The sequence below is a fragment of the Alosa pseudoharengus genome, unplaced genomic scaffold (assembly GCF_046254945.1).
Source record: "Alosa pseudoharengus isolate Yale_2024_CS ecotype anadromous, Long Island Sound unplaced genomic scaffold, YU_APseudo_1.1 YU_APseudo_1.1_scf_14, whole genome shotgun sequence".
In the NCBI taxonomy this organism is placed as follows: Eukaryota; Metazoa; Chordata; class Actinopteri; order Clupeiformes; family Clupeidae; genus Alosa; species Alosa pseudoharengus.
In genome coordinates this window covers 9,479,548-9,503,196 of record NW_027468609.1, presented here as the reverse complement: position 1 = coordinate 9,503,196, position 23,649 = coordinate 9,479,548, and the positions used below count along the sequence as shown (strand labels likewise).

Below are 23,649 nucleotides of genomic sequence, written 5' to 3'. Positions count from 1 at the left end.
TCCAACAATAAACACAAAATCAACCAATCAGCGCAAATTATGTGCACCCTTCCAACCAATTCTCTGCTACCTCCAAAAATTCAAAATTTAAATAATGATAATGATAATAATAATAATAATAGAGCAATTTTAACTTTCTCACGCAATTTTAGGGCATTCAGACATTTTTGGCTGCAACAATCTCACAAAAGGCCAACGAAATCCTGGAGGGACTGACTAGTATGAAGATAGAGCTCATATAGTTTGACACACGTGTCTGCTTAAGTGACAACATCTCTTCCCATGTCAGCCTTCAATAATAGATGCTATGAAACCTGAGCGCTCAAAGCCATTCACATTCCCAGGAGCCCATGGCTATTGACTCTACCCTGCCAGTGAGATGAGCACGTCTCCCTCTCACCCTTTTCTAGCTCTCATCAAAAGAAGTGCCGTCCTCACTTGCCTCTCTGTTGGAGGTTTCTGAGCTGTTCTAACTCTCCATCCTTCCCCCATGTTCCATCCCTCCCCCTCTCTCTCTCTCTCTCTTTCTTTCTCTCTCTCTCTCTCTAATGCCACATAGCTTTGAAAGAGTTCATCAGAGTAATGAAGGCTGAGGCTGAGAGAATGAGAGTTAAAGAGAACCATGTGACAGAACTGGAGAGTGCAGAGGAGAGGGAGATGGAAGAAGGATTAAAAACCATCTGTTCTCCAGGGGAACTGTGTGTGTGTGTGTGTGTGTGTGTGTGTGTGTGTGTGTGTGTTGAAGAGGAAAAGTGGTCTTACTGTGGTCAATGTAGAAGGTTCTTCCATCAGCATGGATTCGCTCCTCCCATCCAGGCTAAAGATCAGAGAGAAGAGAGTTACCAATAAGGCCACTAAAATACAAAACAGACACAGAACAAGAGAGAGAGAGAGAGAAAGAAAGAAAGAAAGAAAGAAAGAGAGAGAAAGAGAGAGAGAGAGAGAGAAAACATACACAAATATCGACAAGTGCAACTTGCTTAATCTGATATATACAAGGGGAAGACAACAACATTTCACTCGCATGCAAAACCACAAGCACGCAAGTTTTCCCCCGTTTCTTTCCTTTAATAAGGCCTTCTCCCTCACTCTCGCTACCTCCTTCCCACCGTTTCCCAATCTCTGCTGCTGCCAGGACAGGAGGCAGCCCGTTGACACAGCCCCTTCAGCTGGGATGGAGTCTGGCCCAGCTGCTCCCCCGGCATGCTGCATGGCACAGATCCACCGCCCTCCGACTGAGCCCTCTGCTCAGCGGGCCGACTGGGGCCCCTGGCCCGACGAGACACAAAGACACCAGAGCCACCCCAATGTGTCACATCACAAGCACACGGGCCGCAGACTCACACACACACACAAACGCGCCCCCCACGACTGAACAGGGGGGGGGGCGTTTTGGGGGCACGGCACACGGTGCAGTCGCAATCCAGGGAAGACTCCAGGCTCAGCTGGAGTGGAGGAATGGATGGAGCAGAATGAAGATGTGTGACTGGGGACTGGGGGGTGGGGGTGGGGGAGAGTGATGGAGGGCCAGAGAGACTGGCACATGTCAAGCAGGAACGGAGCGTGATGGAGGGGAAGGGCTGGGGGAGCGGAGGAGGACACAGTCAGAACCATGCCAGTTATGAGAGTCCGGTCTGCAAGCAGTCAGAGAGAGAGAGAGAGAGAGAGAGAGAGAGAGAGAGAGAGAGAGAGAGAGAGAGAGAGAGAGAGAGCAGGCAGAGGGAGGCTGAGCTTGCAAACCAGCACCAACCTCCTCTGGAAGATTCTACTGGCCAAACGCCACCCCGCGCCACACAGCGGGGAAAAACGTCGTCCCACACGCCACGGAGAGAACAGAGAAAAAGCAAACACACACACACACACACACACACGCACACATACAAACAATAACAAAAAAACACCTGACTGTGAGAGACTGCTGCCTGAAACTGAAGATTATTTCAAAGTGTAATGCAAAAATATTGTTATACTTATACTACTCAAGTTTAATGTGATTTAATCTGTATTTGTTGAGCTGCTTGTTCATTTATTCTCTCCTCTGTGACTCAAACTTTCCTGCTGACATGCCCCTATCTTACAGTGTCACATATCTCAGAAAGTCGTCCTTTGACCAAAGATGAATATGTAAAAAAACACCTTTTGAAGAAATGGGAAGAAAACATCAGAGTTTGAGTGCAGACAGCAGCAGACATTATCTCTCATAACTGTGCAGCATTGGTGCTCCAGACCAATGCAGGCTCACAGGCATTCAGCATGAAGTCACAGCCACGTTTGTGATTGACTGATTCTAAAGCTACACTACAGATGACAAACTGGAAGTAAATACAACCTCCAGTGACTGGAAAAACACAAGTGCAAATGATGGCCCTGTCGGGAATGATTGAAAACTCGCACTTAAAACACCATTACTGTGGTGTGAATGGAACCAAACTTGGGAGTTGAAATATTCTGCAGCATCATTCAAGACATGAAGACTTGAAGCAAAGAGTACCTCAAAATGGCTCTGACTTCCAAGTTAATAATGTACTGTAGTGTCTGCTTTCTGGTCTATGGGTGAAAATCACAACCCGACATTTCACTGATAATGTGATTTCTTCTCATAGACACATTCACACACACTCTATTTACAGTCTCAGACTGTGCAGTCTGCTGATTCTTACGAAAGGTTGATATTTTCTATCCTAAAAGTTAATGCTACCCTTTGTCAGAGGGTATATAAAGACAGTGGCAACAGACCAGGTCTTGAATGAGTGCAGGATTGTGGGAAATGAGGTTCTCTTTTCATACTCACTGGAAGCGGGCCCAGGTCACCAGGGTCCAGAGATGCTTTTGTCCTCATGTGGATAGGGTATTTCAGGCGTGGATCCTCCTGAAAAGAGACAGAGGCAAACTGGCCGTAAGTGTTTGAATGTAAGCTATTATAAAAGCATATTAGTTTGCATACAAATACCTTACATACTGTACATATTCAACTACAAAATCAACTGGAACTATACAGCATATTGCAATATTATACAACAGTTTGGTCTAGTCAAACTTTATTCATTTCTGATTGGACAAAAAACATTTACAATATCCCAGGAAATCCCCACTCAGACTCTTCACTGCTAGTAATCACTCCGGCGTGAACGTTCCGTTCAAAACTAGAGAGCAGCAATTTCATACGATTTCAATTTCAAACGTCACATTTGACAGTTGAATGTCGGATGAATGTTCAATTTAGCATGTGACCTATAGACATGCAAGCAGACTACACAAATTCTTGTGTGCACAAGCACATAAAACATGTCCCACTGAACTTGGCTCTTGAGTGATATGCTATGTTGCTTGGCAACAGGAGATCTCAAGACAAATATTTTTTTGTGTCTTTAAACTTGATTAGTTGTTAAGTTTAGTTAGTAAATCCTTTTTGACTATAAAAAATCATTAAAAACTGAAATGTTCTATGTAAATATTTAACCACTTTGCTGCAATAACTGTTTTCATAGAATTGATATTGACCATCTAGGTTGGTGGGATTGCTGCCACAAATTCTCAGTAGGATTTTGATCAGGCCCTGACTGATCCATTTCAGAATGTTCACTTTACGGTTTGTGAGGTACTCCAGTATAGTTTTAGCCTTAGGCTATACCTTGGGTAGCTGGTAGGTAATGGATAAATAATCCCTCTCCCAAACCTTATTTTTACAGCACACTGAAGCAGGCTTTCTTGCCATGTAGAGTTTATTTCCATTCATTCTACCTTCAAGACTACAAACTTTCCAGCTAACAGCATACCACCACTGCCCTATTTCATCGTGGTGTTTCTTGAGGCATTGGCAGATTAACAATACATGTAGCGTTTTAGGAATTGACCAAAAGTTGAACTTTGGTCTCAAATGACCATAAAATATCCACCCACCCCCCCAAACCCCATGCATGTTTTACTGTTAATCTTCTACACCAATGATTTGTTTCAGTCAACCTCCAATAGTGCAGTTTTATGTCTAACTATGGACACTACTGTGGATAATAAGATAGGACTCCTACAACTGACCCCCAATTCCCGTCACAGATGTTTTTTGAGTGATCGACTGGTTTGGGTGATCAACTGGTCTCCAAACGGCCACAGCAACGAAGAGCAATGACTGAAGAACTTGTAGGAAATTGTTGGTATTTGTGGGGGCCCACAACAAGGGTACTGCCGCAACAACTTGCTGCATTAGCCTCAAAATGTATTATCATCATTATTATTATTTTCTTCTCTATTATTGTGTTAAATGTTTAAAATGTAAAGCACTTTGAGCTGCATTCTGTGTATGAAAGGTGCTATACAAATACAGCTTATTATTATTATTATTATTATCTAGTGAAAGGCTGGCAAGCAACACTGGTTCATGCTGAAGAACTAGCATGACACTATTATGTAGCGAATAATAGATTAGGATGACAGAAAGGGGTAGCAGCAGTAGCGCCACAAATTCATATTTAATCTATCTGTTTTCATTAGTAATTAAATGGCACTGTGTTCAATACTGCTCCTACAAAGGCAAGGACACAACCATGTCCCACAGAGGTAAACAAAGAGATTATTGTGTTGATGAAATTAGATCACATTGGAATGCCCCAACCGGCATTACCCTTTCCCATCACCAGGTGTCAGAATGTAGCTATATGAAATATTACCATCTGCATCACAGCTTTATGAGCCACACTTCTCCTACGCTCCACTCCAAAGGTGTGTGTGTGTGTGTGCATGTAGGCGTTGGCTGTTGCTTACGCAGTACCACAGTCTCTGGTTCCAGGCTGTTTTCTTTTTTTCCTTATATGGGTGTGTCAATACTCCAGCACAAAAGTGGTAATGGAGTGTCAGAACTATAACACAAGCACACAAATATAACATCCCCTGTACTTGGAGAGCCATCTCATACATAAGTCTGAAACCAGCACATTTTTCTTAATCTATCTGTCACAGGTTTCATTTGATGGCCTTGTTCATACTGGCTATTAAGTTTGTTTGCATATTGCATTGCAAACTTAGGAACAACATGCCAACTCCCAGTATGCACTAAGAAAAGAAAAGGGTCATGATATGAGTCACTGACAAGCTATTACGGATTACATTTGCAAAAAGAAAAGGAATATTTCACCTAAATACTATTAGAGAATCAATATGCTCAGTTTCCTTCATACGTTTCCTACAGATGCGAGATGATAAGATCAGTATTGCATTAGTCAACAAAAGGAAATATGATACCACAGTCAGCTAAGAGAGAACATTATCCTACAACAGAACTATAACCCAAGTGACAATATTAATGTCGCCCAATCATTGAAGAAATATGTAATTGCTTACGTACGGATCCCTTACCAGTTTGCTGGACAAAAGGAAAGCCACTCTAGCTAATGCATTATTTCTACAATTTCAGCATTTACATCAAGGTACATTATATGCAAGATTTGCTCTAACTGCTGCTCTGAATATAAGCTACAGGACTGTGAAGCATTTTATCAACCCAACTCATGATGCCCATAAATATCTGCATGGCATCTGATCAGAAATGGCACACAATTATTCAAAGAGCAACAAATAACATATGTGAATAATATCTGCACTCTGCTGCAGGCTATCTTTGACCTGTTTCTCTTAAGGCTCCAGGGAGCAGGGATTCCCCTGCGTTGTGCTGAGAGCCTGCACACCTGTCTGATAGCATGCTGACACTGAAGGGTTTTTTTGGGAGGTCTTGCCAGCTCAGCAGATCAGCTACTCCATCCGTTGCCAGCTGCCCGCGGGCTCATGCAGGCTGACCAGCGTGGGAACCTCCATTCCACCGATGGACATCTCCACCAACAGCAAAACAAAACATCCACAGCAACGGCCCAAAACAAAACGTCAAAACACTCTGATGCAAAAACATCCACAAAAGGTGAACATTCTCACGTCTTGAGGGAGGGGAACCCAATGTATTGTTGATTTTATAGTCCTGACTTGTTTATCAGTGAGCGGTATGGTGAGTTTGATCGTTTGAGATACTGCTGCCATTGAGATTCCTGGCCCTGTTTTAAAATGAATTCCATGCCTTCCTGTCATTTAGTAAACAAGCTATATCTGATTCACAAGAGCAACAGTAAACGTTATGCTAATCTGTTTGGGCATGATTTATTTTTCATCCATTGTAGTGGTTCTGAATATAGCAAGCACAGCATGGAACTTGAGTATGGATAGTGCTGAGAATGTCTAGCTGTAGAGTACTAAAGGAGGTGTGAGGTAGTGCTAGGGCTACGTGTGCTGGGACAGGAGGTAGAGTACTAAAGGAGGTAGAGTTCTAAAGGAGGTAGAGTACTAAAGGAGGTAGAGGACTAAAGGAGGTGTAAGGAGGTAGAGTACTAAAGGAGGTAGAGGACTAAAGGAGGTAGAGTACTAAAGGAGGTGTAAGGAGGTAGAGTACTAAAGGAGGTAGAGTACTAAAGGAGGTGTAAGGAGGTAGAGTACTAAAGGAGGTAGAGTACCTAAGGAGGTAGAGTACTAAAGGAGGTGTAAGGAGGTAGACTACTAAAGGAGGTAGAGTACTAAAGAGGTAGAGTACTAAAGGAGGTAGAGTACTAAAGGAGGTGTAAGGAGGTAGAGTACTAAAGGAGGTAGAGTACTAAAGGAGGTAGAGGACTAAAGGAGGTGTAAGGAGGTAGACTACTAAAGGAGGTAGAGTACTAAAGGAGGTAGACTACTAAAGGAGGTAGACTACTAAAGGAGGTGGACTACTAAAGGAGGTGTAGGGTAGTGCTAGGGCTATGTGTGCTGGGACAGGAGGTTATGTGAGGACAGAAAGGGTCTTACCCAGGTGGTGTTCCTGCTGTTGTGATCAATGAAGAATGGCCGTCCATTGGGAGCTATCCGCATCTCCCAGCCTGGTGGTAGGAAACTCTGGGGAGTCTTGTGCTGAGACTTGGGTGAGCTGAAGGGGGACGCCTGGGGTGACTGGGGATTTGAGACAGTGTCTTTCACAGCTCGCCGTGCCTGGATGTTATTGGCCCCCTAGAAAAAAAGAGGATTTATAGGTATGGGAAAGTTGGTTCCTGAAGGATGAACTTTCCTAAAGGCCCTCGCTGAGAATGACATCTAATGACAATTACTGTGCACCAGGAGCGCTGTGTAAAGCTTTAGTTCAGCAGTGAACTTTGGTAATTAAAAAATTCTTAGGATTAAAAAAAGTTTTCCAAAGAGGATTTCACCTTTATGTGCTTTGACACATCACTCACACCTTTTCTCCTAACCTCTCTCTGACACACACTCTTTTCATATCGTTTTGTAATTACTAAGGTAAGAGGTCTGCTCTCTACAGACAGACACACACAGCCTCTTCAAAAAGTTAAAAATACAACAGCAGGGTTATCATTTGTTTCCCTGCCACCTCAGAGCTGTGTAATCACTTGAGGATTGCTGCACTGGAAGGGCTTTTCATTGCTCTTTAAGGCGGCCTTGGGGACAACTTGACAGGCAGGCATTTCTCCACTTCTCCACCATCATACATTTTGACTAGCCAGCCTACATCTCTGACAAGACACTTATTACAGCAATCATTAAACTAATGGTGTGCAGATGTGGTCGCATTTGCGTGATCCTTACATTATTTCAGAGGTGCTTCAATACTGAACAGTAAAATGTTTCAAATTGAAGCACTCTACTACTTCTGGGGACCCACTTTTTAAAAATGACAAGACTATCGCGACCCAACTCGTGACTGTGGTAGTTAACAAACTAGATCAGTGGTTCTCAAACTTTTTCTTTCATTCCCCACTTTGATCAAGGGGGCATTCTCGAGCCCCACCCTCATTGCTCTAAGAAAGTGGTAGGTCAAGCTTAAAATTGTCAAATTTATTGAAATAATGACAAGTTCTAAATATATCCTCTTCAACAGAGTTAAAATCAGCTGGTGCTGCAGATATAATAATAAATAAATAAATACATAAAACATATTTCTGTTTTCCAGAAACATATTAGGAAGCATAGGCCATTTTACAGCATTGTATATTCAATGAAATACCAACATGCTGCATTAAATGGATCCATAATCCAGTCATACTGAGCACTGCTGGTTGGGAAATATTTTTGAAATAAACTTTGCAGGGATGTGATGTAGGCCTACTGTTTAATACATGGGATCACGAGTGGCTCCCAATCAGACGTTTCAGCGATTTCGCTCAGAAATCTCAAAGGCATAATACTGTCGCGATCGAGGCGCCTGTCCCATACTCAAGTTTTTTTGGTGAATGCAGTAATCTTATTTGCTAGGTGAGGTAGGTGCTTGTCTTTGCATTGTAACTGGACATTTAACTCAAATGTATCGCTAAGATATATCAAATATATCGCTAAGATAGGCCAGCTTCGTCAAGAAATGTTCATTAGTGAACGTGCTTGCAGATTCAAACATGCGCTTTTCATCCAAGAAGAGGCGACCCGGAGCTCAAACACGCGCGACAGCACTTTACCTCGGGAAAGCCACCTTGCCTCGCTGTGAAACAGTACAGCCTTTTGGTCAGCTACCATCTCTTCGCAGAAGTGCGGAGAATAGACGCGCTTTTAAGGGCCGGGTTTTGATGAAATTCACCACTCTCACAACAAAATCTCATGTAGGTCGGGACTAACTAAGCTGCCTTGACACGAGCGCTTCCCTGTGAATAACACAGTGCGTCCATTGCGCATCGGGTGCTACCTGGGCCCAGGCTACAGATAAAAAAATAAATAAAAAACGTCAGTTCGCGCCCCACCTGGCATGTCTCCGCGACCCACAGTTTGAGAAACGCTGAAATAAATAACCACACATCATTTCATATAGGTCTCAACCCAGCTTGAATGGCAAGCCATGAAAAAGCAATGTTGACATGGTAACACCAGATTCCTAACTGCCTAGAAGACCCTCATTACTGCCAGTCTTGTTTTGACACACATCCAATTGTGTTAATTAGGCTTAATGGTTTTGATGACAATCAGTGTTCCGTGGCAAAGAGATTTAATGGCAGTGCCCACGCTCATAACCAATCAGACACCCAACACTCAGACCAACATCTCCACCTGCCCTGCAGCAGAGTGTGCGAGCAGGCATGTCTACTGCAGTCAGTAACACACAGGGTTCTCCTGAGTCCTGACACCGAAGCTCACACAGGCAACTTATTACAACAGGAAGAAATGTGCATGAAACGGGAGTATGATGAATGAATGAGAGAAAGGCACAGGAGTGGTGATTAAAATATTAAAAGTCACGAGGTTCCTCTTTGAGGGCTGTGTGACCTTGGCTTAGGAAGAAAAGAGGATCACTTTCTCAGAAAGCTACTGTGTAAGCTCTGGATACGGTGAGTTAATGAGTGCCACCAGAAAAATTTGCTTGAGCAAGCAAGCATGCATACACCCAACCACCCACCCACCCACACCCACACACACACACACACACACACACACACACACACACACACAGACACACAAACACACACATAAACACGAAGAGTGCATCTAACTTGATATCTACAACAGCTGCTAAACTTACTTCATCACCATGACGCAAGATTTCAGCATCACACTAGGGGTCATGCCCTTCGAGCCAACAGTTACAGAGAACACTTAACGAGAATAGCAGTCCACAGTGAGGGGAGAGGGACAACCAAAACATCTCCATGACCAATGCAATAGTAGCTTTATCTTCCAAATGATCCCCACACAGCTACTGAGGGGTGCATTGCATAATGAACATGGTTAAGTGACCCTTTTAAGAGAGTTCCATTATCAGCATCATAGTTGGCCCCACAAGGCTTCCGTTTTAACATTCCATATGTTATCTTAATGCAGAGGAAGTCGTTTGGGAACCAAATAGAACGTTCAAGCATTGTTTTTGTTTTTATTGTTGAAAGGGTCTATAATCTCCAGGGGGCGTATTACAGAAACTTCCTAACTCGAAAATCCTATCTTATCTGTTTGGTAACTACGGTAACAAGGGTTAGGATCGGATTTAGGAAAAAAGTCATTACAGAACGGCCGATCCTAAAGTCAGTTTCTTAACTCCAGATAGGAAATGTGTATTACAGAAATAGCCTAAGTTACCAAAATCCTAAATAACCTGTCCTAACTTTAGGATGACCCATCAGCTCTCCTAACTGTCAAATTACTGTTACAAATAGGCGAGATGGCAGCTCTTTTGTTACATGTAGCGCAGGTACGGTCTGTATAAATCGTCTTGTAAATAAACTACCAGTGCTTTTTCAAAGTTCACAATGTCTCGTTTTAAATGTCAAGGCCCTCGGAAGTCTAACAATGAAGTATGGAGCTACTTTGAGACTCGTAAATGGTGTAAAACAGTGATTTATTTGCATGGCTAGGCGGATAACTAGCGCCCGATTTCTGAGTGCAGGGGACAAACCGAGATGAGCTAGACATACGTTCACACTCGGTATCATGTTTCAACACACTTTAGGTCAATATCACACCGGAATTCTCCTTTAACAGAGGTGGCAAAAGCCATTGGTGGATTAGCGCGAAGTTACATCAAGTTTCCAACGGGTAATGAACTCCACATTGAATTATTATTATGATAGCTGCTAGTTGTGAAGTGAGGTGATCCAACAACAAGTTTCATCTGTTGCTAAGTAACAGGCATAAAAGCTGAACCTCGATGCTAGATCGCCTACTTAGGATATCTTAACTTGAGATAAGATAGGATTCCTAAATTAAGATAGGATTTTTCTCAATTTGGTATTACAGAAACATATCCTATCTTACACTTCTCCTATCTTAACTTAGGACTTAAGATAGGAAGTTTCTGTAATACGGCCCCAGGTCCCCTCCAGACCTGCTCAGCTAAAGCAGGGGGCTCTAATCACAACCACATGGTCCATTACACATTAAATCACAAACTCTACTCCTGCTATCAAAACAAACAATTACAGTAGATGGACAAACCACCATCAATCCCTTCACCAATACAGGCTAAAAAAGTAATCATCTTATTAAACAACCTCTCTGCTAGAATTATAATTGCAAACATAATCCCTGCAGATACAAAACTACAATTACACAATCATCTTTCTCACAGTTTCTGTATAAATGGTAGTGTGCCGAGTCTGAAAGCAAATGGCAGAAAGATATTTAAGGTGACAGTGGAACTAGATGCAATGCTGTTTCATGCTTACATCCAACAGATGACCCTCTAATGACACAGATATGGCACAGAGACAGAGACAGACAGACATAGAGATGAAGACACTGAGACTGTTACAGGGGAAGAGAACAGGAAATGACAACAGCAGAATGGCAGAACCTGATGTGAGCACAGTGAAAAGAGAGAAGGGATGAGAAGATCAGTTAGACGAGACACAGAGGGAAGACGGTGACGGTGGGACAGGACAGCAGACAGACGGAGAGGAGGAGGACGGGACGCTGCTCTCACCTCCAGCGGGGTGGAGAGGGTGACTGTGGGGGAGCTGAGGCTCCTGGGCCGGCGCAACTGGGGCTCGCTTAGGTGGCCGCCACTGGCCCCGCCTGCTGGCGTGGCTGGGGTGGCCGGTGTGCCCGGGGTGGCCCCCCCGCTGGCCCCTGCTCCAGCCGAACCGCTGGGGCCTTCTTCTGTGTGCTGTCGGGGGGAGAAAGGGCCATTAAAGAGAGAGGCAGCTCAACGCACGCGGCCGCAGCTCTTCTGCAGGAGGTGCTAATGAGAGGAGAAGCCAGAGCAGACACGAGGCGGGAAACGCCTCTCTGAAGGATGAGACGGTAGGATGAAGCTCGGGTCAGCTGAACAACTACAGCCTGCAATTTGGTCTTAGTTTACTTAGGGCGTTTTCACACCTGAAAGTCCGGACCAAGGTCCCAACCAACCTTTGTGTTTAGTTACATTTAATACATCTGATCCGGTCAGTTCCTGGTTTCACATTGCACTTTTGCTACCGCACTAAAGAACGTTGCATGACATACCTATGCCCTGTTGTTACCACCTACATGTGCTGTGTCTCCCTTTGATTGGTTTGTTTACAGGCGTGAGTCGGACGTTTGTGTGTTGCCAATTCGGCAGGTAGCCTTCTCTTTCCTAAAAGCACCGCTTTTTCTTATGGCTTCACATAGCCCAGCTTTATACAGCCTAGCCTACTGCTGCCGCAGTTTTTTTTTTTTTTTCCAGCTTCAGATGGCATTGCTCTGCTGTCCTTTCATATCCTCTCTCTCTCTCATCCTCTCAAAATTATCTTTAAGATGTCAGCATTTTTATGCATTTTTTTCAAAATCTGCTATACCAAATTGTAATAAAATAGTCTATTAGATCTCCTCCTCTCCTCGTGTGCGTCTGAGGCTCATTTTAGGCCATTTATTTTCCGGTTATTTTTCTTCTTCTATAGTGAGTAGCTGCCTCAAATTCCTGTAATTGGTCCGAAAGTCCGAACCATCCAAAAAGTGTTTTTATACTGCAAACGAACTGAACCATGGTTCAGTTTGATCCGGACCGAGACCACCTTTTTTGGTCAGACTAAATGTTGGTCTTCTGATCTGGACTGTGGCTCGAAGCACCTTTCTCACCTGCAAAGGACCAAAGGTAGGTATGAAAACGCCCTTAATCTTGATCAATTTAAATATCCACTGTGTAACTTTACATCCATGTGTTTGCAACAACTGAAACTATGGGTCTCTTTCAGGGCTACATCTGACTAGGAGCTCCTCTCATTGAGATGACTACGCAAGTGGATATTCAAGCCAAGTTCTCTATCTAGCCTTCCCTACATAACCAGACAGTACATAAGGCACACAGTGAGTGAAGATAGAAGATTAAACAGAACACAAGACAGGCACTTCTTTGCAACCGCTAACACTGCAGAAAGGAGGACCAACTGGATTGGTCCGCTAGAAGAGAGCTTGGAGAGAAAGTGTATCAGCCAAATAAGGAGGAAGGGAAGGAAACTAAGCCCATTACCACCATGAGGAGCCTATTCTCTTTTCATCTTTTATTCATGGTTTATGGCTGATTCATTTGAAACTTTTTAAGATATCACGAAAACAGATGCCATCTCTGTTTTAAACAGTGGGAACAGCAACAGTGAAGGGCTGCTTTCAGTGCCTAGAAAGAGATGAGTAACAGGAAATAAGACACTGAGAGAGACTGAGAGTGGTTTTTCCATTGGCACTTTCGCCAAGCTGTGCCAAGCTAATTTGCATTTCCATTACAAGTTGAACAGTGGCAAACTGCAGAAGGCTCATTTTGGACCTCTCCTCCGTAGGGCAAAACCTCGCTCCTATGTTACACTATAATATCTCTTCTGGGATAGGCAGTCATCACTCGAGACACATATAAAGCAGATCCAGTTATAAAGTTGGATCTGAAAACTTTCAATAGTAACTATACAACAACAGTAAATGGTTATCTGAGAACTAGCAAGCTTGCAAGCCAGTCCACATGGAGTTAGAAACAGATAACACAGAGACAGCAAGTATGCAATATAATGGAATCAATATTAACCCAAGCAACCTCCATTATCTTTGAATTAAGACAAATTACTAGCTTGGAAACTAAACAGGTTACTTTGTTTTTACACTAAACCAAATATTTCCTTCATGGGCTAATGTTATATATACATTGTACCTACATGCATGTATGGCAACTGGGGTATTATAGAGCAAACATAAGGCTAGAATTCTTTGCCTCCATTTCCTTCAATATTTTTGTACCTTGGAGGCATTTATCCATTGCATATATACACACCCTTAAGCTAGTAGACGCTGAGGTATGGAAATGCAAATCTAGACTCTGCTTGGTCAACCGGCTAAGCTGAGCACAACCACGCCAAGCGACGCCATTCGTATGGAAAAATGGCATTAGAGGCAGGACAATAAGAGGAAATCATCCAACATGAAATGCAGGCCCAAAACATCAATGGTTTGTTAGCCTCGTCTTGATCTGAGAGGCCTGTGACCTGGTTGCTTTGTATACCTGCACAATTGGCCGGGTCCAGGTGGTGGTGCGGCTGTTGTGGTTGACGTAGTAGGTGCGTCCCTTGGCGTCCTTCCGCTCCTCCCAGCCAGGGGGCAGGCCTGGGGTGGTCAGCGCATAAGCCGCTGACGGAGACTGGGCCAGCAAGAGGCAAGTAGCAGGTTAGGATAGCGCAGAAGCAAGCACACAGCTTCCCACTTACTTACTTACACATCCATAGACATGAACAAGAAGGCCAGCTCATTAGGAATAACGGAGGAGAGAAAAGGGACAATGTATCCTCCACCATGTTTAACTGTGTCAGCTCTTAGTACTGTAAATACAGCATCACTTTGCATTTAGATTTTAATCCCTTTTATGGAATTCCCAATCTAGCAAGTCTCCTTCAAGGGTTTCCTGGCACACTAACAAAGACAAAGAGTTGAGTTCGGACTAAAAACATCTGTGTTCCACATCTGTGTGGCTGTCTTACAAACCTGGTTGAATAGGTTTTGAAAACCTTTGCTTTATAACAAGTTAAACATTTGTGACATGGACCTGTAAAGGAAAATGATGTTCCTCTGTATGAGGTTCAGTGCCAATGTGGTTCATGACCAGGGGGGTGCAAAACATAACTCTTCAGATGACATGAAAACATAAACAAACACACAACCAGAGAGATTTAAGAGTGAATGTACGGACACAGTGAGCAACAACTTTAACATTCAGAAATAGACAGTGTAATCCAAACTTTGTGAACAGGATGCCCAGTGATCTAATACAATGTTAAAAGACAATCATGCACAACTGCTCTGAAGCAAAACACACAGCCTCACTCCTAGGGAACAAAGTGACGTCCACAGGTGGTCACTACATACACTACTTCAAAAATGCAGGGGTTGAGCAGGGCTATGTCAGGAACAGGGGGAGGGAGCAGTGCTGTCTGGAGACCACCACTGACGTTACCTTTATGTTTACTGATCGCCACAACCTGGAACCCCCTTTCACGCGGGATTTATAGTATGAAAATAAAACTGACTGTGGAGAAAGGAAGGCATGTCACAGTCATGTCAATAAAAAAAAAAGAGGGGGAAAAAGATGTGTACAGTGGAAGTGTACAGTGGTGGACACTGGTCAGGGATATGTGCAAGAAGAGAGACATTACCATGGGCTCTTCAACGCCTGTGACAGTTTGAGCTCTGCTTCGCCTGGCCTGGGAACTCTGCTGGCAGATAACAGCTGGTTTAAGAATGTGACCAAAGGGGGTGGGGGAGGTAAAACGCAAGGAAATCTGGTAAGGGGGCGGGAGATGAAACGAAGGATATAACCTGGAGTAGTGATTTGAGAGTTGTGAGGTGAGGAGTGAAGGTTTGAGAACACCATAAAGCAAGGCTGACTTCCCATACAGTGCTTAAGTCAGGTCTGAATATGATTTCCAAGGGGGAAAAACACCAATCATTTAAAGACCAGGTTTAAAACACTGTGTAGAAAACTATGCCCCACAGTTTTTTGATTGGGATTTAAATGCAGTATGTGGTGGGGATCGGGGAGGATGGTGGGAGTGTGAAGGAGGCCGGACAGGACTGTGCAGCCAGGTGCACATGGGCACACGGGGAGGAAGAGAGAGTGTTGCTTGGGAGAGAAAAGCTGGTGAGACTTCAGATAGAGATTACCCCCCCATGAATCATAATTATATTTGATTATAAAGCTGCTCTGATTATGGAGCGAGAGAAGCATGGCAGCATGGAAAGGTCATTACGGGTGATTATGTCTGCCAAAGAGGTTAACTGGAGAGGTTGGGAACGACTAGTGCAATTACCGCAACTATTGTATTCCTGTCTCAGATTTGATTATTCTCATATTAGTAGGCCACTGTAACTGCACTGTAATTTAATCACTTGTCATCTAATACTACATAAGAATTACAGCCAAATTGTTTATGCGGAGACCTTTAGCTTGCTCAAGAGTATAATTTAAAGTCACATCCTCGCTATAACACATCAATAGCAAACTGAGTCATCACAGGCGCACAGATGCACACATACAGTGTGACAAACTGTTCTGCTCTGTAAATGCCACCCACTCGGTTAATATCAATGAGGTACGGCAAGACTATGACAAATCGATCATTTGTGCTTCCAGGAAGCCCCTTACGCCAATTTGCATCCCACAGTCTTACCACTCCAGCTTTCAAAGCTCTTCAGAACGGCCAGTGCCAAGAGCCAGAAAAAATAGTTTGTGGAGAACTGAGGCTTTTTGTCTCTTATTCATATGCAGAAAGGCCTGAAACAGCTGAACAAAAGTCAAAATCTAAGAAACTGATTTGGGATTTGTAAGATGAACAAAAAATCATTTAAAAAATGTGTGGTCCTATTAGCTCAGCCACAACTAAGTCTATTAGCATATCACAGACTAACGTTGAACTCTTAGAACCCCCAACAGACATTTGCCAAAGTCTCTCTACCAAAGTGCACTCAGACTGAAAAGGTTCACAGTGAGGGAAGCAAATATAGTAACAACAACTGCTATGTCCAGCTGGATTAAAGCTGTTCTGTAGGCTACATGGGCTGCCAGATGAACTATAGATCATATAGCTGTGATGCCCCAGAAACGATCATGTGTCAAGAAGGCCTACCTCCTGTGACACATCCTCACATTGTCTGAGGCTATGAAGCCTGTTTTCTCGCTCAAGTCAGGTGACCAGTGAAGTGTGGCCTAATGAGGTCATGGCTGGCGGCCGTCCACAGTGACAACTCTGCAGCGTCTGTTACCATTCACAGAGCTTTCCCACTCGGCTCGGGATCCGTCAGCGCTCTCCAACTGCTAATGCATGTATCGGCACTAGTAACCTATGCCGCGGTCTCGTCTGACTCATTCATTATTAAACAGTGATCTTAAATGAGACTGTTACCAACACCATTTCAAACGAATCCCACACCTGCATCACTATCTGCTGCACCAGAACTGAAAGACCTGAAAGAGTTACAAGAACACTTCCATAACTTCTTATTTCGGTGCTATGGCAAATGAGATGTTTTATAGAAAGGATTGTATATAATATGTATAAATGGGTAATGATTTGAGACTTCAGGTCAACTGGAAGCTTGTAACTCTTCAGGTCTGTCTGTTCCGACGGTTTGTTATACTGAGTTCACCAGTGAATCATCAGGAGCGGGGGGCACAGTAGGGACAGACGAGGCAGACAGGAGAGCAGAGCAGGGAGAGCAACACGAGTGAGCACAACGAGCGAGCAAAACGGCATACCGTTGGAGGGGGGGGCTGGGCCTGCTCGCTAACCCCATCAGTCATACTGGAGGAACGTAGTCTGGAGGAGAGATGGCTCTGCTGTGGACAGCAGGAGGGAGGGAGGAGCGGAGAAAAGAAAGACATACAAGGATACAAATGAAGAAAAGTACATTTATTAGAGGTGTTTATTCTGTGTGTCAGTTGTTATAAACTAAGGTTCTTTGTCATGTTACAACATCACTCCCCTGGGATAAGTTATACCTTAACTGCATGATCAGTTTGCGTTATATGAGGTACTTGTTGGGAATGTTTTCACAGATTAAGGAAATCCTTCCACTGTTTCTAAACAGATATTAATCTATGCTGGGTTGTGTTGTGTCACCATGTTGAAGTGATCCCTGTCTGGATTGGGTTGTTGACATGATGTGCTTACCACAGCAGAGCTGGGCCCTGGCATTTCCCCGTTAGAGTCCGGGGTGAGTGACAGGCGGAGGCTGATCTCCTCAGAGAACTCCGGCCCACCAGGCGTGGCCAAGGACGGGCCTGGCTGAGACTGGTTAAGAGAGTCAACAGGCTCCTCTGTGATTGTTTCCCATGTCTGCTGGGGGAGAAGGGGGACAGCAAGCAGCGCTGTTTTCACTTTGATTCCACGATTATATGCCAGGCTCTACAGTGCTCTGCAAGCAACAACAAAATGGAGAAGGCCCCTACAGGGCAAAAGTGTGACTCGGAGACTCACATCGTCCGCCTCTCTGGGCTCTAGGTGCTCGTTCTCCAGATCCTCACTGATGTGTCTGCGTGAGCGGAACACTCGATGGGCTTCTTGGTTGATCTGCCGCAACTGGTTGTCATTCTCGGTCTCTGACACCACATCCCTAAAATGAAGAAAGGAGAAACTCACCCACTTTTTAACACTACGGTGGCATATCTGAAATCTACAGTATTTCCATGATGAAGTCAGCATCAGAACACTGACTCAGAATGGAGAGCATGAGGGTCCTGACAACAATAGCATGTGTGAGTGAATTGTGTACATACACAAGAGTTGGCCTCTTCCATTGCGTAGTGCGGTTGTTATGGTTGACATAGTAGGTACGGCCCAAGTTGTCGACCTTCTCTTCCCATCCAGGGGGTAGTGGGGGCAGAACCTGTTGGGGACGCTGGGAGCCTGGGTCAGTCGAGTCTTCCCAACCCTGGAGAGAGGGAGAAGGAGGGAGAAGTAGCCAGAGAGAAGACAAGTCAGAAGGGCAAGAATAAGAGATGTCGGGTAAAGAAAACAATGGGGGCGTGTGGGCAGTGGTCATGAAGGGAGTCAATATGAGAGAAAGGGAGCATATCTTAATGCCAGGCAGACAGTGAGGGAGACAGGAGGAAAGTAGCGGGTCAGCAAAAATGAGTGCAGAGCTGGAAAAACGACAACAAAAAGGCAGCTTCAAGATATCTGACATCTTAAACAGCACACTACATTTTCTCCAACTGCACACAGGCAGGCAGACAGACAAAAGGACTTTCCAAAAGATCACATTTCTCCAGAAAATTAGGGAAAGTAGGTAAATGGTCTTTCCAGACAGTGCTTCTCTCTTACTCCGTGTATGTGTTTGTGTGTGTGTGTGTGAGTGAGTGAAAGATATTTTAGAAGGGAAGGAGTCAAAAGAGAGCACTACTATATAATGAGAAATTTAAAGACAGAGTGATCAAAAAGAAAGGCACAAGAGAACTTTTCCAGACAACTAGGATAGCTAAAGATCATGTTGTACCTCTGCCTCTTCTCTCATTTCATTGTTTTCTTCTTCCTGCCCTCCATTTTTTGGCAGATAGGCCATCTTCAGACGTAGGTACCCTTTCACCCGGGATTTGTGACTGCCATGTCCACACAAAAGACAAGAGAGGGACAGGTGGTACTATATCAACATTGACTGACATTTCCTCCAATACATTAATTAAAATATGGAAGCGCATAAAATTGGAGAATACATTTGCAGGAACACTTGATTAAAAAAAAAAAAAAATAGGGCTGTCAAAATAACTGATTCATTTCTATTAATTAATTTGAGAAAAAATAACTGATTAAAAAAAATAACGATTAATCGATTCCGTATGACCTTTGACCCCGAGCCGTTGTCGTCAGTAACCATTAGACTGTAAAAAGAAGGAGAGAGAAGAAAATGTGCTGCCTAGATCATTGATTGGAACATTTACTTTTAAAAAACGGCCTGATGGTGTTGATTAAAATAAAGTCCTCTGCAATGTCTGCAGCAAGGAATTTGCATATCACCGGAGTTCATCAACTCTAAAGTCGCACATCAATGCAAAGAAATAGTGTTGACATTGAGGGGAGTGTTAATTTATTTTCATTGTGTCCCCTAGGTTATATCTGTGGCCTGACATACCTTGTATATGAAAAAAAAACTTCTTCCCGAAGTACTTTTGAATTTATTTCCTCAGCATATTAGTTCATATCATAGATTATTATGGCCATTATTAAAATAATAATAAAAGAGTTTTTGAACTTTAATGTCACTAATGCTGATTATTCAATGATTCATTTGAATTTTAATATTTAAAATACTTTCACAGCAAATATTATATATGCGATTAATTTAGATTAATTAATCACAGAGTATGTAATAAATTAGATTAACTTTTTTAATCGATTGACAGCCCTAAAAAAAATACAATGTTTTATAACGTTTTGGAAAATATACAATAATTAGCATTTCCAACCAATAAAAGACTAGATGATGGCACAGAGATTTACACTTTGCGATAAAACTACAAACAAATGTAAGGTGATAAGGTCAAAATTTAAATATCTAGGCCACTTTTATGACTAATTTTATGAGTTGATTCATACATGGTTCAGAGTTGGCAACATTGCAGCCTTTATAAAAAAAAAAAAAAAAAAAAAAAAAAAAAAAAAAAATCTTCATCATAGCACACTAAGCAGCAAAAATTATAATTTAACAATAGTAGCCCAGCTTATCATGCTGCTCTATTATGCTAAATCTACAAACAATATACCTTTTAACTTTGCTTACATAAGCACTGACCTTCGAGGACGCAAAAGGAAGTCTTTAAACGTGTATGGCCGCTCCATTGTCGGGTCCTCTGTCTGTCAGTGAAACAAACAAAACATTCACCACTTATTCACTTCTGTTCAGTCAACATAAAAGTCAAATGAACATTCAAATACACACAGACCGAAAGCTAAATGACAACCAACTGGTTAAGGGGAGGTGGGCCATTGGATTATGTCCAGGGAGTTCTTGCACAACAGCCCTCTCCTGTTACATATTTAACAGCCCGCAGGTTGTATATTCATGGCAAAGGAGGACCTGTCATTAGTGGCTTCTAAGGAATCAGAGGACTTTGTGCTCTGCCAGAATGGGGACAAAAACATGCACTGGTCTAAGAAGCTACAAAAAGAGAGGGTCTGTATGGGCTGATTGCTTAGTGTTAAATGTGTGAAACAGCAAAAGTATCTTAATGTTATCCATTATTTCAGACTTCAGATTATGCCTTGGTTGAGAAGGAGAGATTCATTCCCATTAGGCGCCCATGTTATTAATTATGTAGTGTTATGTTCCAGATGAGAAAAACCCAAGCAAATGTAACAATATATGGACACTGTAAAAAATATCACCAAAATTCAGGCTACCGTAGGTAGTTAGCTAGTGTTCATTAGTGCAACAAAATGTTTTGACTATTGTTATGATCATTGATCTGTTGATTTTTTTTTAAATAAACCACTTCGTTTCTTTTGAAAATATAATACAATACAGTTTTTACATTTCAAGATTCAATGTGCACAATCCGAAGCTTTATTTTCATTAAACAGATATTCTAAACAAACTGATGCATTTGTAGTAGTTTTAGAAAATGCTCCCTATGTGGTGGACAGCTGCTACTGCCCTGGTGAGATTTTTTACTCATGACAAAATTGAATGGTCCATAGTTAGTTCATTTTAAGACGTGGTTAACATTTCCTTAGAAACTAGCGAACCATTTTGAAGTCAAGCCTGAGGTATCGCAATGCAATATTACCAGGAAATTAAATTATTGATTCTAAGTGTTCTGATTGCATGATCATAATAAGTTGCCCATTAATTGATTCTCCAGAAAAAAAAATCTGATAAAAAAAGTGTTGTAAAATAAAAACATTGCTCAGCAATGTTCAGATTCATGTTAGGTAAGATCTACTCAGAGCCCACACTGCATATGCAAATGGCCTTGGCTATGCTGCTGTAAGCAGAAATTATATGCGTGAAGGTGGGTAGCTCCAAAACGGTAGCCAATTGGAAAAACTTTGTCTTGGAAACTCTAGACAAGTGCTGCCACCGGTATTTGAGGGACAACTGAGGAAAATCTAATTTTTCACATTGATCAAAAACATAAACTTGAATTAAACAAATTAATTTGATGTATCGCCCAGCCCAAGTATGAACCATGGGCAAGCAGTGATGGTAATTGGTAAAAAGTGATTGTAAATAAGGATGTCCATTTGACTATTCTGTATTAAATTTGAAAGTTTCAGTCAATTTCACCTTACCATGGTATGGTTTTTAGGCTGTCATGCAACTAATCGTGGCTCATTGCAGCTACTAATCAACTTTGCAGAGAACAGGGTTTGCATTGTATGGTGGTTGCTTTAGAGAAAGTTTGAATGCGAGTTTGATCATCGGCTGCACTCCCAGGAACCCTGTCTAAGACCTACCCCTCTGTTTACATTCCGATTGGCCTTCTTTCCACTCCGTACAGGGAGGTGCTCCCCGCATAGACACATCTAATTACAACAACTGCCTAACCGGCACCATGACAACGATCCCTAAAGCTTTCAGAATAAGAATCAGCTTTATTGGCCAGGTTTGCGTAAAAACAAACAAGGAACTTGACTCCGGTTAATCTTTGCTCTCAAAGTACAACATTCACTTAACATATACGAATAAAAAAACAAACAAACAAAAAAAAAGTTGTGCCTTTTTACACCTGAAAAAGAAATATCCATTCAATACTCACCGGTAAATGATTAAGAGGCACATCAACTTGTCCAAGAAAGTCATCTCTGGTCTGCATAAAGGAATAGATTAAAAGATTTTAACAGAAAGAGGATAAGAAGAGGGAGAGAGGGGGGGAGAGAGAGAAAGATAGAGAGACAAAGAGAGAAAGAAAGAAAGAAAGAAAGAAAGAAAGAAAGAGAGAGAGAGAAGGAAAGAGAGATAGAGAGGTTAATACAGTGCTACCCAAATGTTTGGCTGTCAGTTAGGGGAGTGGCTGAGTGCCAGAGGGACTAATAGGGGCAAACCACAGTGATGAGAGAACTTATACACCTGTGTGACCCAGAAGAGGAATGTGTGTAATCAGCAGGATGCAGAGAGATACAGCGAGAGACAGAAGTGAAAAAGAGTGAGAAGAGAGAGCGACCTGAAGGGGAATGGACAGCCAGGAGCAGCTTGTGCACCAAAAGGTAATGGTTTCAGCAGGGGAGGAAACCCAAACAACCCAGAGAGGACCAGGGGTCTCAGAAAGGGACAGAATCAGGGGTGGAGCTTTAGAATAGGTGATCCCCCATTCATTACGCCACCCACATCTGAACCAAACGGTGAGATTGACAGGTGTGACTGACAAATGACTGAACCACTCTAGAGGGTGGATTACCTGTCCAGGGTTGACATGCCCATTCTTGGAGCGATCGAGACCAAAGTGTGCCTGCATGTGGAACAAACTGGTTTAAGAGAGCAATGGGCAGCACACACAGCCACATCACACGTGTTTAGGGACTTACAAGGTAGGTGGAAATGGGCTGGTGTCTCAAACTATATCCTATGGAAAACCAATAATGTACACAATACATCATGGCTATGATCTGACCAGAAGCAGGAGTGCCATGGATTCTTAGCAATATCACATTTGGTTTCCAATTATTTTTCTGAATATTTACTAAGCCATGAAACTAAAAAAAAAATTAAATCTCCAGCAAAACTTTTATGCCACTAAGTAAATATTTGAAAAACGGAACATATGCACACTCGGACGGAAACGAACAGGAGAGTGAAATGGTTCGAATGCCAGGTTCATGATGAAGTCATGATATTATCACAGATCTGTTTCTCAACATATATGTATAAACATAAATATGTCAAAAATACCTTGCATCCAGAGAGAGAAAAAAACTAAATTGAAAGCTTAAAACAGGGCTTAAAACAGCTTCTTATTTGGGATAGTGTAACTTATCTTTAAGGCCTATGCAAACGAAGAGAGGCAAAACAGGAATAATCAATGGAACAATAAGCTCTAGGCCTAGATTAGTCCAAGGACAAAACCTAACAGAGCTAACCAAACCTATATTTATTTGGCAAAAAAAAAGTTGGAAACATTCAGAAGCTACACCAACTAAGGTGACTCCATAGGTTAATTTCACAAAAGAAGTTCCAGACACAAAGGGCCCAAATATGCATAACTAAGACTCAGCACAGTAGCCCTGTTTTCTCTTCCAG

At 42.7% G+C, this 23,649-nt stretch overlaps 1 protein-coding gene across 15 annotated transcripts in view; it reads right to left on the bottom strand.

Moving 5' to 3' along the window:
* The window catches only part of nedd4l (NEDD4 like E3 ubiquitin protein ligase), a 72,880-nt gene that overhangs the window by 9,383 nt on the left and 39,848 nt on the right, over positions 1 to 23,649 (bottom strand). For 2 of the 15 annotated variants that reach the window (XM_076283775.1, XM_076283763.1), the window contains 14 exons: positions 22,811 to 22,861; positions 22,172 to 22,222; positions 20,194 to 20,267; positions 18,913 to 19,015; positions 18,194 to 18,348; positions 17,895 to 18,030; positions 17,589 to 17,756; positions 17,174 to 17,254; positions 15,075 to 15,131; positions 13,931 to 14,065; positions 11,411 to 11,593; positions 6,814 to 7,011; positions 2,792 to 2,869; positions 763 to 817 (listed from right to left, as the gene is read on the bottom strand). In XM_076283775.1, coding sequence (XP_076139890.1) covers positions 763 to 817; positions 2,792 to 2,869; positions 6,814 to 7,011; positions 11,411 to 11,593; positions 13,931 to 14,065; positions 15,075 to 15,131; positions 17,174 to 17,254; positions 17,589 to 17,756; positions 17,895 to 18,030; positions 18,194 to 18,348; positions 18,913 to 19,015; positions 20,194 to 20,267; positions 22,172 to 22,222; positions 22,811 to 22,861 — 1,525 coding nt within the window. The remainder of the gene's footprint in view (positions 1 to 762; positions 818 to 2,791; positions 2,870 to 6,813; positions 7,012 to 11,410; positions 11,594 to 13,930; positions 14,066 to 15,074; positions 15,132 to 17,173; positions 17,255 to 17,588; positions 17,757 to 17,894; positions 18,031 to 18,193; positions 18,349 to 18,912; positions 19,016 to 20,193; positions 20,268 to 22,171; positions 22,223 to 22,810; positions 22,862 to 23,649) is intronic. The other 13 variants (XM_076283776.1, XM_076283770.1, XM_076283777.1 and 10 more) reach the window with 11 other exon arrangements.